We start from the raw sequence: 16,555 nt of genomic DNA on the forward strand, positions 1-16,555 counted from the left end.
ATCAGGGATAGATCTTGACTTCACCTCCCCAAATAACTGTTGTCAGAGAATGGAAGGGATTGCCTTTGAAGAGAGTGAGCTCCCTGTCACTGGGGCATTCAAATGCTGCTGAGGAGGCTAGATAAGCTCCAAACACACGTCCATCTCTAAGCCCACTGGGGGCTCAGCAGGCCCCTTTGCTGCCCCCCGGAGCGTCAGGCAGGACCACGTGCACGGGTGCCCTCAGTGCGTGGCCCAGAGGCCCCTCCTGCCCAGGGGCTCTATCCACCGAGGCCTCTCCTGTGGCCCTGCAGGCCTGCGTTTAGCCTCACCATCTGCAGAGAGTGGTGGAGCATCTCCTTGGCTCTGGTGAGGGCAACTTCTCCAGGGACCACAAGGTGGGGTGTCACGCCCACCCCTTCCCAGGAGCTGTCATCTGAGGCCCCCACTGAGCGGGCTGTGGGGATGGTGATGTAGAGGTGCGTGTCATCTACGTGGTAGGTCTGCAGCAGCTGGCAGCCACCACTGGTCACCTCTCCGATGACCAGGGCCCGGCCCAGCCTCTTCATGATGTATGTGAACTCCTCTGCAGCACCAGCCGTCACACGGCTGGTCAGGATAACCACGGTTTTCTTGGAGCCGTAGCGTTCACCTGGAAGACACAAGGCCCTTTAAAACTGGGAGACAATTCATTACCCTTGGGCCTGCCTTCCTTCTCCATACAATCTGGAAGTGAAGGGGCCTGAGATTTAGTTCTGGGTCATTATATCCGCACGTAGACTCGCCACCTGTCAACTGCTCAGCAGCTGCATGTGGCTTGTGGCTCCCCAGGTGGACAGCTCAGTTTAGAATCACTTGGTTCTGATTTTTATTGACCTTTTGTAATATTTTTGAATGTACGTCCTTAAAAAAATAAAACAAAAAACAGTTGCCATTGAGTTAATTCCAACTCGTGGCAAACTCATGTGTTTCAGAGTAGAGCTGTGCTCCATAGGGTTTTCAATGGCTGTGACCTTTTGGAAGCAGATCACCAGGACTTTTTTCCAAGGTGCCTTTGGGTAGATTTGAACTACCAGCCTTTAGGTTAGTGGCCAAGTGCTTAACCATTTGTGACATCCAGAGACTCCCGTATGTCCTGGAAACTACCTCAAAATCCTTGTGTAGTAAGGAAGAGCATAAATGAATACCGTGGGCTATATTTTTTTATTATTCTGGTCATATGCATGTCCCCACTTTTGTCTGCAGATCCCTCTTGTCTGAGCAAGGGAAATGGAGGGAGGCTCTCCACTCCAGGAAGGGAGGTTCCTATGAAGTCTCGGCCACCGAGGAGATCCTCCCACCACTGCTCTGGGCCCAAGGCAGGTAATGGCAGCCCCTGTCAGTCATGCGCTTTCTTCAGGCAGGTGTGTTGAAAGCTGCTGATGTGAGTTCAGGTAGGATGAGTACTGGAACTCCCTTTAGTTTGGTGGTGGTGGGGTGGGGGGCTCCTTTTAGTTCTGCATTTGTCTTGCAGGATGATGATTGTAAACAATCTGGGGCATTTTGGTATTAGACAAACCAGTCAGTGTTCAAACTTTGGCTCTTTCACTTATTAGCAAGTTATGCAATTTAGTTGAGACTCCTTTTTCTCTACTAGAAAATGGGCATCATGATATGTGTTTTGCAATGAATAAAAACCATATGCACAAACTCTGTGGCGTAGGACAGCTGCTTTATATTATTGCTTTTTCCTAAACCCACGCTGGATTTCCCTGACTTACCAATGTGGAGGAATAAAACCAGGTGCTTCTAGAATGAAAAATAGGAGAGGGAGAGCTTTGCCATGCACCTGCAAGCTGGGTGTGGGTCCAGATTTCGCTGACAGAATTGTTGGGCCGATGGTAGATTTTGTCCAGCAGAATTGGAGGGCCTTCGTCAAAGAAGTAGGAGCACAGGGCAGAGATGGAGGAGGTAGGGCCACCGATGTTGAACCTGGGAAGGGTGAGTGGAGCCCAGTGAGGGGCTGAGTCCAGTTAGGCTCTCAGTGCCCCTCTGGAAGACTGGGATCTCTTTTTTTCTTTTTTTTTATGCAAATGTTTTCATTATCAGCAAAATATAAGCAGATTTTAACCATTACATAAATCTTTTACACATTTATTAAGAATTGCAAGGCATGAAAAACAAAAGCTCTGAAGAATGGGAGAAGGAAGAAAGAATTTTAGCTTTTAGAATATTTATCGCTATATAAAAAATTACAAATCAGTGCTATTTTGACAAGGATGTTTGGAATGCTGTAATATGCACATCTAATGCTTTCTCTGAAAGGGGCTAAAGAACCGAGCCCAGGGTCAGGCTGAAATATGCTCTAGGGCACCTTGACGGACAGCGTCCCTCTCTAGTCCTTAGATGCATAGGTGCTGTCACTGAAGCAAAGTTGGTTGTGGTCGTCTATCAGCTGCTCCAATAACCAGCCTTATCCAATCTGGGTCAGCCTGACAGACTTCGCCAGTCAAACATCATATCATTCCAATGCATTACAAGGGGTCAGTCTTGGACCTGGTTACCTGACCGTGAAGATGAGGTTTAATGTCACATGTGAAGAGCAAAATATAGATCTGCATTCTTCTCACAGAGGAAATAAGGCTTATGCATAAAATCAGGACTTTCAGATTCCCTATGATCAGCTAAGAATGAATGATAAAATTTTGAAGACAAATTCAAGATTGAAAGCATGATTAACCCAAATGGGCACAGCTTCCAACAGGCTAAGACTCAGTTACGTAGCAGACAAGTTAACAGAAAAGTGATGTGTTGACTAAAACTCTGCTGAGGCTATCTAGGTAAGATTTTATCAAATTTGTATTTTGTTAATTGTGAGATACAAAAAATTACAAGCTAGAACATTTGAAACTTTACCTTCTGTGATAATTCACTTCAAATAAGACTGGGATCATTACCTTGTACAGGGCTCTCATTAAAGGCAGCCTCAGTCTTTTTTACACCCTCCTCCTACAGAATTCCTTCAGTGAGCACTTCCAGGGGTATTAGTCGCTTGAGAATGGGAGACTTTGTTGTCAAATATGTTTAGAAAATACTGCATACCATACCTTCCCCTTGGAATCACATTTTATCACATTAAAGGCTCTGACAAGCTCTGTAGTTAGAAGCTAGTAAATAAATTTCCCACATTTATTGACCATGGAATGCCCCCTGCACCCATACAGCCTGTAAGTAAGGCACATTTTGGGCAACACTGTCTTTGCCAGTTGCATTCTATAACAACTTCACAGAACCCACTAGGGGTCTTAGCTCAGGTCTCCTGATGTGGGACACACAACAGAGATCTCAGGGTTGTGGAACTGCACCAGGGGTGAGGAAGTCTGTGTCCCGGGCCATTTAGATTTGCCCTACTGTGTGGCCCTGGATAAGGGGCCTCACCTTGCTGGGCCTCTGTCTCCAATCTGAAAAATGAGGACTCCACAGCTGGCGACATGTTAGAAGCCTCTCTGGCTGAGGGCCTAGGATGCCCAGGCTGGGTTCAAGGACAGTGACCTTAGTGTCTGTACCTCTAAATCTTGGAAACGGAAGGGTCCTAAACCCAAGCACACCTGTAGGCTGGTGGTTCTCCTTTTTTAAAAAGGTAGACAGCACAGTTAAATAGAAAGAGACTTAGAATGATGGTCATTCTGATGTTCTGTCCAGATTTTGAAGAATAAAGTAATCCGAGGCACCATAAGGACCCCCAAGATCATGATCTCGGCATACACAAAACCAAAGCAATGGGGAATGGGTCATCTGCAGACTTGCAGGATATCAGCCTCTGTGGGATCTAGCGCCACGTAGTGACAACTGAGAGCCACGGTGAGTTCTGCAGGTCAATAAACTGGATGGAGCTCTCCAGCAGCAGTGGAGGGTGGGGGGTATCAGGGTCAGCACCCTGAGGGGCGCAGCCTCCCCCTCCCTGTGCCCATAAAGGTTTCTCAGGGCATGTCCACCCCTGGACCAGGGAGTTGTTGGAGGCCTGGGCCTGGACCCTGCCTGTCAGCATTCTTTCCCCTCTTTCCCTTGCTCTATAATTGAAACTCACTGCATAAGGGGAGTTTTCACAGAAGCAGATGGGAGTGGCTAACTGAAGTTATCCTTCTAACAACTGTAACATTAATAGCTAATTGCCAAACAAATCCTCGTGATCCTGGCTTTACAATGCTTATGACCAGGGTTGTGGTGGTACATGACTCACCACAGGACTCTCACAGGGACCCTGCCCACTATAGACCGTCAGGCTGTCTCCTTGCAGATTCTGGCTCAGGAGGGTAGACTCAGTACTTTTAATGCCCCTCCTCCCCAACATCCGTGACCAGGCAGCTCTGGGAAGCACCAGGTTAGCCCAGTTGTTCTCCACCTGGAATGCACACTGGGATCATCTGAGGGAGAGCTTTAGAACCCACCAGGCCAGTTAAATCAGAGCCGCTAGGCTTGCTAGCCCAAGCCCTGTCAGGTAGGGAGGCTGGTCCCTCTTAGTGCCTGGGCTGTGTTACAGGGTCTTTCTTTCTTCCCAGCTGGGGGACCTGGCTGTGACTCTATTGTGGCATCTGTGGGTGGCTTAGCCAGGCAAGAAACCACCGACCGCCCCCCTCCCCAACTGACCTTAGAAAGTACTGCACGCTATACCTTCCCCCTCTGATCACATATTATCACATTAAAGGCTCTAATAAGTCCCGCAGCCAGGAATGTGTCAATAAATTTCCCATACTTATTGACCATGGAATGCTCCCTGCACCCACACTGCGAGTGGAGCACATTTTGGGAATCATGGGAACAGTGGCCAGGTGAGGGACCACTGACCACCCTTCCCCCACTGACCTCATATCAATAATCATGGCGTCCGTGTGCACAACCTTCCTCCACACATGCTCCACTAGCAGCTCGGAGACCTGGGAGAGCAGCTCACAGTCTCCAAACATGTCGAACCTCAGGTAGCCGAGGTTGCCCTCAAACACGTTCGTGTGGAAAGAAAACTTGATCAGGTCTTCAAAGGCTTCAGGGGAAGGAATCTGAAAGAGTTGAAGCTTGGCTCAGTGCTAGGAAGGGAGCAGATTTCAGAGCCAGAAAGAGAGGGAGCCGCAGATCTCCTTGATATCATGAGAAATATTAAGAGTATGGGAAGGAAACTAGCATTTTGGAAGGAGTTAGTATGTGTCAAGAACCCTTCCAATGGTGTGTCAGCCAAGAAGGAAGTCCAGGGAGGCCACATGGGGGGTGAGCCTAGAACTTGAACCCATTCTGATTGGTCACCTCCTTAAAAAGAATGCTCATCTCTCCTGGTCCCATGCTCTGGTAGTGAATTACTTAATATGGCCCTTCTAACCATTCATGGTCTTGTTACTCCCACAAAATGATTGGGTGGGACTACGCAAATGTGTTTGTGACCCACCAAGGAGATTGGGCAGCTTGCTAACAATGCAAATAAGGTGCATGGAACCCTAAAGAGGTGATTGGTCAGTTCTGCCATCCCACTAGGCTTAAAATGACCCATCCTAGAGGCGAGAAAGGGGAATCTCACTATCAAAAAGAAGAGCCAGGAGTAGAGCGCATCCTTTGGACTCAGGGTCCCTGCGTTAAGAACCTCCTACACCCACCAGGATACAGAGAGCTGTAACACCAAAGAAGGCGAGAAGCAGCGGCAAATATGGCAGGGAAATGGCAGCAGCAGAACCAGGATGCTGGCAGTGAACGAGGCAGCTGTAGTGGGAGTGCTGATCCACCGAGCAGGAGAGCCCGGTGCCTTCAGGCAGGAGGATTAATGGCAGAATGGAATGCCTCCGGACACTTATTAGCAGAGCTAAAAGAGCTTTGTAACACTTGCCTGAGCAGGGCAGAGGCCAGGCCTGAGTGCGACTGAGGCTGAGAGAGGAGCCCTGACCTCAGGGGGTTGAGAGAAGCTGAGAGAGCTGTCCTTCCCTGAAGAAAGGAGACTTGGCCTACTTGTCCTGATCCTGATCCTGAGTTGTAGCCTGTTACTTCTCTAATAAACCCCGTAGCTGTGAGTATGGTCTGTGAGTTGTGTGTGGCCATTGCAACGAATTATCAAACCCAGCAGAGAAGTAAAGAGTGCTGTGGGAGGGATAGATGGTGTCAGAATTTGTAAAAAGGCTGAAGAGAAGAGGTATGTCTGACCTCTACCTCATAGGAATCAGCTTTGGGCTGCTAATAATGATTCTCTCCCCTCCTTATGAAGTTAGACAAGGAGGTTTGACAATGCCACGCTGCCATTTTTATAGGGGGCCAGAGCTGGAAGGACCAGGCATGGTCTCCTCTCTGACCTACCCCCACCCCAACTTCTCCAGACAGTCTGTGATGCTCCTGTCCTCCTCTTCCTCTCCTCCAGTGGGGCATGGAGTGAGAACATTTTTGACCAAGTACCTGAGCCTTTACCAGGTGCCTGACCCTTTGCAGCCTTCATCATCAGCTCCACAGCCACCCTGAAGTGTAGATGCCATCATCCTCATGTTTTCAATGAGGACACTGAAATACAGAGAGATGAAGTAACTCGTCCAAGGTCACAATTCTAGTATGTGGTGATGCCAGACTCTGAACTCACATTGGCTATAAACTGTGAACTGCTAGTTACGCTGGGAAGAAATGAGCCTATGATTTGGGGCCTGGGGCGCCTAGGAGCATAGGCACATAGTAGATCCCACTGAAATGGCCGTTCCTTCTCTCCTCTCTGCAAGGGAGGCAGCAGGGCTCAGTGGGCTGGAATGAGCCAAGAAGTCCGCAGGGTGCTGGCAGCTTTGAGGGGGATGCTGGCCTCCAGGCCCTGCTCCACCTTTAGTTACAAGCTTTCTGGGTCTCAGTTTCCCTTTATGTAAAATGGGAATAATTCTATAGCAGATGCCCCCTCTGATTTTGCCTGTCCGTGGGTCCTGGCTGACAGGACCCTGCCTCCAGCACACCCCTTTGTCCCTCCACTCTCTGTTTCAAGACGTTCTCTGAGCTGGGTGAGCAGGTTCACCCAGAGTGAGAGAGAGTCCTTGTCGCTGGGGCAACCTTTGGCCAACAGATTCATGCCCAGCCTCCTGCACTCAGGAGCCTTCCCCACACTTGCCAGGGCAGCAGCCTCACTAATACCCCACATGTCCCTGCTCCCTCACTCCTGCCTCAGCCATCACCTCCCAAATGAACTGCCTGCACCAAGGCCTAGTCTTACTTGCTGTGATTATCCTGTAAAATCACTGATAAGAGCACAATGTGGGAAGAGGCTTTCAGTTTTGCTTTCGACAGAGCTCTGAGCTGATGGCCAGAGGACTGGGTGTGTTCTTTCCCCTCACCCTATCCAGCAGTAACACCCATCAGCCTTGGCCCACCACTTTAGTGTTTCCCAGAGCTTCAGGGCTGGCTTCCAAATATTTTGATCACAACGTCTTTGCCCAGAATTTCCTGTCCAGCCTGTCCTTTGACCAGCCCAAGCTGCGCCCCCACTGATTCCTTGCATTGGAGCCTCACTGTGCATGGAAGGTTCTCTGGGCTGTATGCCTGGTTCTCTGGGCTGAGCCCCAGTACCCCTGGCCACTCCAGAACCCATGTCTAGGCTCCAAGCTTTAGCTCTGAGGCAACTGAGGCCAAGGCCTCTGCCTGTTCCTACATTTACAGAGGAGGAAACCACAGCTTGGAGAGCTTACTTGACTTAATGATCTTTTCCCCAATGCTGACCATAAGAACCCTGCACACACCTGCCTTCCACTAGCCAAGAGAGAAGCTCTTTCTCTTCTACCAGGTTTCCAACTGGGCTCCTGTGGAAAAAATGTTCTACAGAGGTGCTGAAGGACCCTGTGGGCACAGGGAGTGGGTGGGAAGACAGGATAAGAGAGGGAGAAGATTTGCTTGGAGAAAATATAAACCTGAAGTGAGTCTGGAAGCCAGTGATCTGCACTGTGCACATAGCCCTGAACATGTGGACAACTGGTCAACTCCCTGCTGAGACTGGGTTGAAGCCAAGACTCCCCATGTCTCACCTGCATGGGTACAATCCCGGGAATGTGGTCCTTGGCATCCTCGGGGATGTAGACAGTTTTCAGGTGTGGGTCCCTGGACAGCATCTGTAGGTCAGCCCCCAGCATCTCAGCCAGGGCCCGTTCCGAGGTCACGGTGGCATAGTGGCTCTGTAGTTGGCTCAGTTGCGCAGCCATCTTGGCGCCCAACTCGGGCGAGGCATAGTTATCAGCTACCAGCTTGCCAGCTGTCTGCAGCACCGTGGGCACCTTGGCACGCAGGGCCACAATGTCCTGGGCTGTGGAGAGAGCCTCGCTCACAGGCACAATGATGTCAGGCTCCACACCAGCGAGGTCCCAGGCTTGGCCTGTGGTGGCGCTCAGGGCTGTCTGCGTGGGCATGGAAGCATATAGGGGGCTGCTGCCTACCTGGTAGATGCCCACAGAGAGAGCCCCCCCAGCCGTGGGCTCCCCGATGATGGTGGCCCGCTGTAGGTCCTGCATGGCATGGGAGAAGGCCTCTGCTGCAGAGCCACTGCTGTGGCTCACCAGGACATAGAGGTCCTTGGGGGAGCTGTAGCGCTGGCCAGCAACCTGGGACAGTGTCCACACTTCAATCACCTGAGAGGTGGCTCTGTCAAAGACTGAATAGAGGTGCCGGCGGGGTTTTGCCTCAAAGAAGTAAGAGCAGAGCAACGGCACGGCAGAGGAGTAGCTGCCGGGGTTGTAGCGCAGGTCAATGACCAGTGCGGCCGTGCCCACCAGCCTGGACCACACTAGCTGCATCAGCTGTGGCCCAATGGCCTTCACCGTCTCCAGGTCGGCCATGGTATCAAATCGAAGGTAGCCCAGCTGCCCGGGCAGTATGTCCGTCTTGAACAGGGCCTCGATGAGGTAGGAGAGCTCCTCCGGAGAAGGGCCAGCAGGCGGCATCGGGGGCGCCTCCTCAGCCACCAGCTCCCCGGGGCTATGGAACACCAGCAAACGGTGGTCTCCAGACACCTCCTGCAGGTCAGCTGTGAGCTGGGAGGCCAGTGACTCAGGGTCCACGGCTGTGCGGTAGGCCCCTCGTGCCAGCTTCTGCCGAAGCAGGGCCCGGGTCTGCTCCACCACCTCCGGCCGGGCGTAGTGGGCCTCCAGCAGGTGCCCTGTGTCCTCCACCAAAGCACCCAGACTCCGGTGGAAGTCCAGCACCTCCAGCGCACGGTCCAGGGCCTCCTCGGCCAGCACAATGGCGTCGGGAACCACGCCGCCGCCCAGCCAGCACTCGCCATTGTTGTCTATGAAGGTGAGCATGGGCACGGTGACCACCAGGCTGCCAGTGGGCGTCTCCAGCAGGGGCACGGAGTGCGTATGCAGCAGGTTGCCCGCTGTGATCTCACCCACCAGCGTGGCCCAGCCTAAAGACTGCATCAGGAAGGCAAACTCCTCAGCGGCCGTGGCTGTACGGTGGCTGGTGAGCAGGTACACACCGCGCTGACTGCCATAGCGCTGGCCCTGCAGCTCCGCGCGACTAAAGTGCTCCTGTGTGCGGTTGGTGCGGCGATCGTAGGTGGTGAAGAGGCGCACGGGGCCGGCCTCGGGGCCTTGGAAGTAGGACAGCAGCAGGGGCACGGCGGAGGAGGGCCCCCCGGGGTTGTGGCGCAGGTCCATGATGAGGTGCTCCGTGTCCTGCAGGGGTTCCCACACCTGGCGCAAGATGTGTGGACCCAGCATCTCCAGAACGGACACGTCTGCAAACGTGTCGAAGCGCAGGTAGCCCACGTTACCCTGCAGCACCGATACCTGGAACTCGGACTCCACCAGAGCACGCTGAGCAGCCTCATCCTCAGGCACCATGGGGGCTGCCCCTGGGGCTCCGTCGGCTTCCGGCTCAGGCTCAGGAGAGTTTTCCCTGGGCCTGAGGGCCTGCACCAGGAGTCTGGGGTCCTCAGACACCGCCTGCAGGTCGGCGTTGAGCTTGGCAACCAGGTCCTCCTCCGAGACCACGGCGGAGAAGTCCATGGTGGCGAGGAGGTGCAGCAGGGTGGGCACTCGGCTCACCAGTGTGTAATAGTCCTGCAGGGTCTCCTGCAGCCGCCGGATGATCTGCGGCAGGGCGCGCCGTAGCGTGAGGATGGCCAGCGCTTTTTCCAGGGCCTCCTCTGCCGGAGTTCCTACACAGGGCAGCACCCCACTGCCTTCCCATGTCTGGCTTCCCCCGCCCAGGGGCCCTAAGGACCTAGACACAGGCAGAGTGAGGAAGAAGTCAGAGTGGCCTATCCTCAGCTTCTGGAGGTCCAGGGCACCACCCTCAGTCCGCTCGCCCACCACGATGGCCCTGCCCATCTGCTTGAGGATGTAGACGATGTCCTCGGCCACGCCCCTGGTGTGGCCACTGGTGAGGACCACCACATCCTTGTCGGCGCTATACCTCTCCCCCAGCACCTGGGGCAAGGTCCAGAGCTCCGTAGTCGTATTGGAGGGGCGGTTGTAAATGGTGTCCACGTGCAGCACGGTGCCGCCCGGGTGCAGGTAGGAAATAAGGTAAGGGATGCTGGAGACATGGCCCCCTGTGCAGTGTCGCAGGTCCAGCACTAAGGCAGAGGAGCCCATAAGCTGCTTCCAGACGTGAGTCACCAGGAAGCCCCCCAGCTGGTTCAGCACCTCCTGGCCTGGGATGTTGTCTACCCGCAGGTAGCCCACGTTGCCCTCCAGAACCTTGTAGCTCATGCTTGTCTGCAGCTCACTGAGCATTTCTTCTTCCGTGAGGTTGGTGGGTGCTGAGGCTGGCTGCAGAGCCTCTAGGGTGCTGGGCTCATAGGAGATGAGTAGGCGAGGGTCATTCAGGGAGCTTTGCACCCCGGCTGTCAGCACGCCAGCCAGCGTCTGGGGGTCTGAGATGCTCAGGATCTCACGGCTCCGGATAGCCTGCTCAATGGCTTCCTGCATTCCCATGAGGTTCTCTGGGAAACAGTAGTTATCCAGGAGTACCTGGGCCATGTCCAGCACCAGGCTTGGCTGGAACAGGTGCTCAGGGCCAGCCAGACCACAGAGTAGGGTAGACAAGAACAGGATCCATTGTCCCCTCATGAGGATCAAGAGGAGGGCTGGGTCCTGCACAAACCCCACCCCCGCAACCATCCACAAGACCATGCTCTGCTTTATGGCGCTGTCTTCCTCTCTTGTCCTTCTTGCCGGCAGATAGAAGGTCTGGGGCTAACCTCGGGAGGCAGGCTGAGGCTTCCAGTTCCAGTAAGCCTTTAATCCTGTCTAATCCAATCACATCAGCCCTGGGACTTGGGAGAACAGATTGGGTGGCTTGACCTGGAAGGTATGCGGCATCTCAATTTGCTGTACCATCTCTGCACAAAATAAAATTATTAACTACAAACATTTACAAACCAACAGCTTTCCCCACAGCTCTGCAAAGTAGAGTTCAAGTAATACCATCTTCCCACTGTGTGATCAGTGTGTGTCATCAATGGCTTTGGAATTAGGTAGACCTCTATGGAGTCCTGTTTTGTGGCCTTAAAGAAGCACCTTACTTACTTAATGTGTACATTAAATGAGGGAAGATGTGTGAAACACTTCACAGTACCAGGCAGGAAGAAAGCACTCAATTACTGATTATTACAGAATTAGATGTTATCTCTGTTTTATAGCTGAAGGAGCAGAGGCCAGAGACTTTAGTAGCTTACTAATCAACTATCCAACCAGTTGTGAAAAGGTTGACTCCAACTCATGATGACCCTATGTGTGTCAGAGTAGAACTATGCTCTATAGGGTTTGCAATGACTGGTGTTTTGGAAGTAGATTGGCAGGCTTTTCTTATGAGGCACCTTTGGGTGGACTCCAACCACTAATCTTTTGGTTAAGCATGTTAACTGTTTCCACCACCCAGCTTACTGAAGCCCACCCTTTTAGGTGAGAATAGGTAGCGGGGAAGTCCCTGTGGGACTGTCAACATGCTTGCTGCTAACTGAAAGACTGGCAATTCTAACTCACCTAGTGGCACCTCAGAAGGAAGAACTGACAATCTACTTTAGAAAAATTAGCCATTGAAAACCCTATGGAGACCGTTCTACTCTGGCACACACAGGTCACCATGAGTCAGGACGGATTCTACAGCAACTGGTCAGGTGGTAGAGGAGGTGAGAAGAAGTCTGTGTGGCCCCCAGCATCAACTCCTATAGCACTGCAGTGGAGCCTGTAGTTGCTCATCATCACAGGGTGGAAGCTCATTCATGTGTTCTGCTACTGCCTCCAGGGCACTGGACCAGCTCCCCTGTAGCTTTTGAACAATAGTAATGAAATATCTTGTCCTTTCCATAGCTTGTGGCCAGTGGAAAGGGCACCTGCTTTTAAGGCCTGTGACCCAGTGACTCTGGATTAGATAATGTTGTCCCTAAAATCTAATGAGCATCAATTCTCTTGGCTAAAGAAGACCCCTGCGAGTGAGAGATGCAGCCCACATCCAGCACTTGCAGTGAGAACTGAGTGGTAGAGGGAGGACTTGGGTCCCAGGCCTTACATGGATTCCCTCTCCACCGAACACACAAAAGCCAGCCTCAGGGAAGTGCTAGACTCTCTGCTCATAGAATGTGGGTCCCATTGTGGCTGGTTTGCCACTGATATCTAAGAAAACCTACTACTGAGCCCAAAACCTAGACTCCTGCTTTGTCTCAGCATCCTCTGGGAATGGGCATTCTCCTCCTTTAATAGATGAGAAGAAGATGGCTCAGCCTGTGGCCATGTAGCCTATAAAGAGCAGTTGGTAGCGATACCTACAGCTCTCACTCTGCCCCGTGTATTGCCCAGCACATCCTCACCTTTGGGCTGAGTAAGCAGTGGCAGCAGCACTGTGTGCCCCTGGGACTACTGACTGAGAAGATGTTCTTGGGAACAGAGAGGCCTTCTCAGCAATCAGGAAAGCCCTAATCTGCTCTCTGGAAAACATCTGAGGCCAAGAAGGTCAATTAGCTAAAACAAATGTATTTTTAGCTGATTAGGATTAGTTTAATGCCCAAGTGACATATGGTCACATCACTCCACTGCCTTCAGCCAATAGGAATCAGCCTGATTTATTATCATGATAAGACAGAAGGTGGGATTTGGCAGAAGCCTCCTTAATGAAAGCGTTCATTATTTTTCCTGAGTCCCTGCTAGGATGACTGAACCCTCTACTCTGCCTTCACTAGGGAATCATAACTGAAAACATACAGTCCAGTGATCCCCTGTGTGTCTTCTGTCCTTGCTTGAGCCCAGCCAAAGAGGTCTGGACAAAAAACGGCTGTGGGTGAAGGTGACCAGTCTCTCTGGGGAAAGTGGTTAGGCAGGGAAGGCCCTCCCCTCCAATTGTATCAAATATTATTAAAATGCAGTCTCAGATACCTGATAAATGTCTTACATATATAATGACTATATAAAGAACTCCTACAACTCAACAACAAAAAGCAAACAGCTCAAAACATGGGCAAAATACTTGACAATTATCTGAAAAAAAAATACCAATGACCAATAAAAAAACAAATAAAAAAAAACCCAAACTTGTTGCGTTAGGCACACCTTAGTCCTCAAGGGGACGTCTTTGCTTTTTAACAGTTTAAAGAGATCTCTTGCAGCTGATTTGCCCAATGCAATGCATCTTTTGATTTCTTGACTGCTGCTTCTATGGGTGTTGATTGTGGATCCAAGTAAAATGAAAACCTCAACAACCTCCATTTTTTCTCTGTTTGTCATTATGTTGCTGATTAGTCCAGTTGTGAGGATTTTTGTTTTATGTTGAGGTGTAATCCATACAGAAGGCTGTGGTCTTCAATTCTTCATCAGTAACTACTTTAAGTCCTCTTCAGTTTCAGCAAGCAAGGTTGTGTCATCTGCATAATGCATTTATAATAGCCCCTAAAAAAAAAAAAAAAAAAACAGGAATAAATCTAACCAGGGATGTAAAAGTCCTATACAAAGAAAACTACAAAACACTACTGCAAGAAACCAAAACAGACCTACATAAGCAAAAAACATACCATCCTCACGGATAGGTAGACTCAACATTGTGAAAATGTCAGTTCTACTCAAAGCAATCTACAAATACAATGCAATCCTGATCCAAATACCAACAGCATTCTTTAACGAGATGGAAAAACTAATCATTCACTTTATGTGGAAAGGACAGAGGGCCCAGATAAGTAAAGCAGTATTGAAGAAAAATAATAAAGTAGGACAGGCACTACCTGACCTCAGAACCTCAGCTGTAATAGAACAGCCTGGTACTGGTACAACAACAGACACATTGACCAATGGAAGAGTATCGAGAACCCAGAGGTAAATCCATCCACCTACAGTCACCTGGTCTTCAACAAAGGCCCCAATTTCCTTAGTGGAGAAAGGACAGTCATTTTAATAAACAGTGCTAACAAAACTGCATGTCCATCAGCAAAAAACATGAAACAGGACCCATACCTCACACCATACACAAAAACTATTTCAAAATGGATCAAAGACCTAAATATAAAACTAAAAACTATGAAGCTCGTGGAAGAAAAAATAAGGTCAACACTAAAGGCCCTAATACACTGCATTAACAGGTTACAAACTATAACTAACAATACACAAACACCAGAAGATAAGCTAGATAATTGGGATCTTCTAAAAATTAATCACCTATGCTCAAGGAAATCCTGGTGGCACCGTGGTTAAGTGCTACAGCCGCTAATCAAAGGGTTGGCAGTTCGAATCCACCAGGCACTCCTTGGAAACTCTATGGGGCAGTTCTACTCTGTCCTATAGGGTCACTATGAGTCAGAATCGACTCGACGGCACTGGGTTTGGATTTTTGGTTTTGTATGCTAGCAGTGGCAGTGGGTATGTTTATCAAAAGACTTCACCAAAAGAGTAAAAAGAGAACCTACAGACTGGGAAAAAATTTTTGGCTATGACAAATCTGACAAAGGTCTAATCTCTAAAATCTGTAGGAAAATCCAACACCTCTACAACAAAAAGACAAATAATCCAATTAAAAATGGGCAAAGGATATGAACAGACACTTCACCAAAGAAGACATTCAGACAGCTAACAGACACATGAGGAAATGCTGATAGTCACTAGCCATTAGAGAAATGCAAATCAAAAGTACAATGAGACACCATCTCTCCTCACCGTTACTGGTACTAATTAGAAAAAAAAAAAAAAAACAGAAAATAGCAAATGTTGGAGAGGCTGCAGGGAGATTGGAACTCTACGCACTGCTAGTGGGAATGTAAAATGGTACAACTACTATGGAAAACTATATGATGCCTTCTTCAAAAGCTAGGAATAGAAATACCGTACAATCCAGCAATCCCACTCTTAGAAATAAATCCTTGAGAAATAAGAGCCATCACACAAATAAACATATGCACACCCATGTTCATTGCAATATTATTGCAATAGCAAAAAGATGGACACAACCTAAGTGACCATCAACAGATAAATGGATAAACAAACTATGGTACATACACACAATGGGGTACTACGAAATGGTAAAGAACAATGATGAATCTGTGAAACATCTCACAACGTAGATGAATCTGGAGGGCATTACGCTCAGTGAAATAAGGCAATCACAAAAGGACAAATGTTGTATGAAATAACTATTATAAAAACTCATGAAAATGTTTACACACAGAAAGAAACAATCTTTGATAGTTACTAGGGAAGGGAATGGTGAGCAGAGAAAAACACTAACAAGACAATGTTGTTGTTAGGTGCTGTCGAGTCATCTCCAACTCCTAGTGACCCTATGTACAACAGAATGAAACACTGTGTGGTCGTATGCTATCCTCACAATTGTTGCTGTGTTTGAGCCCATTGTTGCAGCCCCTGTGTCAATCCATCTTGTTGAAGGTCTTCATCTTTTTTGTTGACCCTCTACTTTACCAAGCATGATGTCCTTCTTCAAGGACTGGTCCCTTGCCAATAGATAAGTGGTAACTTTGATGAACGGTAAGACAGAACACGATACTGGGGAAGTCAGCAGAACTTGACCAAGGCAAAGTCATGGAAGCTTCATAGACACATCCAAACTCCCTGAGGGACCAAGTTACTGGGGCTGAGGGCTGGGGCCCACAGTTTGGTGAATATTTAGTTCAATTGGGATAACATAGTTTATAAAGAAAATGTTCTATATGGTACTTCGGTGAGTAGCATCTGGGGTCTTAAATGCTTGTCAGCAGCCATCTAAGATACATCTACTTGTCCTACCCTATCTAAAGCAAAGGAGAATGAAGAAAACCAAAGATACAAGGGAAAAATTAGTCCAAAGGACTAATGGACCATAATTTTCACAGCCTCCATCAGACTGAGTCCAGAAGAACTAGATGGTGCCTGGCTACCACCACTGACTGCTCTGACAAGGATCATAGTAGAGGGCCCTGGGCAGAGGGGGAGAAAAATGTAGAAAAAAATTCAAACTTACAAAAAGACCAGACTTACTGCTCTGACAGAGACTGAAGAAATCCTGTGAGTATGGCTCCCAGACACCCTTTTAACTCAGTACTGAAGTCACTCCTGAATTTCACCCTTCAACCAAAGATTACATAGGCCTATAAAACAAATGGAAACCCTAGTGGCATAGTGGTTAAGAGCTA

At 49.5% G+C, this 16,555-nt stretch overlaps 1 protein-coding gene across 1 annotated transcript; it reads right to left on the bottom strand.

Moving 5' to 3' along the window:
• Positions 1-260: 260 nt before the first annotated feature.
• On the bottom strand, positions 261-11,021 carry RBP3 (retinol binding protein 3). Its single transcript, XM_049856022.1, has 4 exons — positions 7,974-11,021; positions 4,822-5,012; positions 1,808-1,950; positions 261-631 (listed from the first exon to the last, which is right to left on the bottom strand). Exons 1-4 carry the CDS (start codon positions 11,019-11,021, stop codon positions 261-263), a joined length of 3,753 nt encoding a protein of 1,250 aa, XP_049711979.1.
• Between the last annotated feature and the right edge of the window lie 5,534 nt (positions 11,022-16,555).

This window comes from Elephas maximus, chromosome 16 (assembly GCF_024166365.1).
Source record: "Elephas maximus indicus isolate mEleMax1 chromosome 16, mEleMax1 primary haplotype, whole genome shotgun sequence".
NCBI classification, from domain to species: domain Eukaryota; kingdom Metazoa; phylum Chordata; class Mammalia; order Proboscidea; family Elephantidae; genus Elephas; species Elephas maximus.

Coding starts and splice junctions, on each gene's coding strand:
- RBP3 (XM_049856022.1), bottom strand. CDS start 11,021: ATGAGGGGACAATGGATCCTGTTCTTGTCTACCCTACTCTGTGGTCTG. Junction 5,013..7,973: donor CCGGGATTGTACCCATGCAG/GTGAGACATGGG, acceptor CAACTCTTTCAG/ATTCCTTCCCCTGAAGCCTT. Junction 632..1,807: donor GACCCACACCCAGCTTGCAG/GTGCATGGCAAA, acceptor TGTGTCTTCCAG/GTGAACGCTACGGCTCCAAG.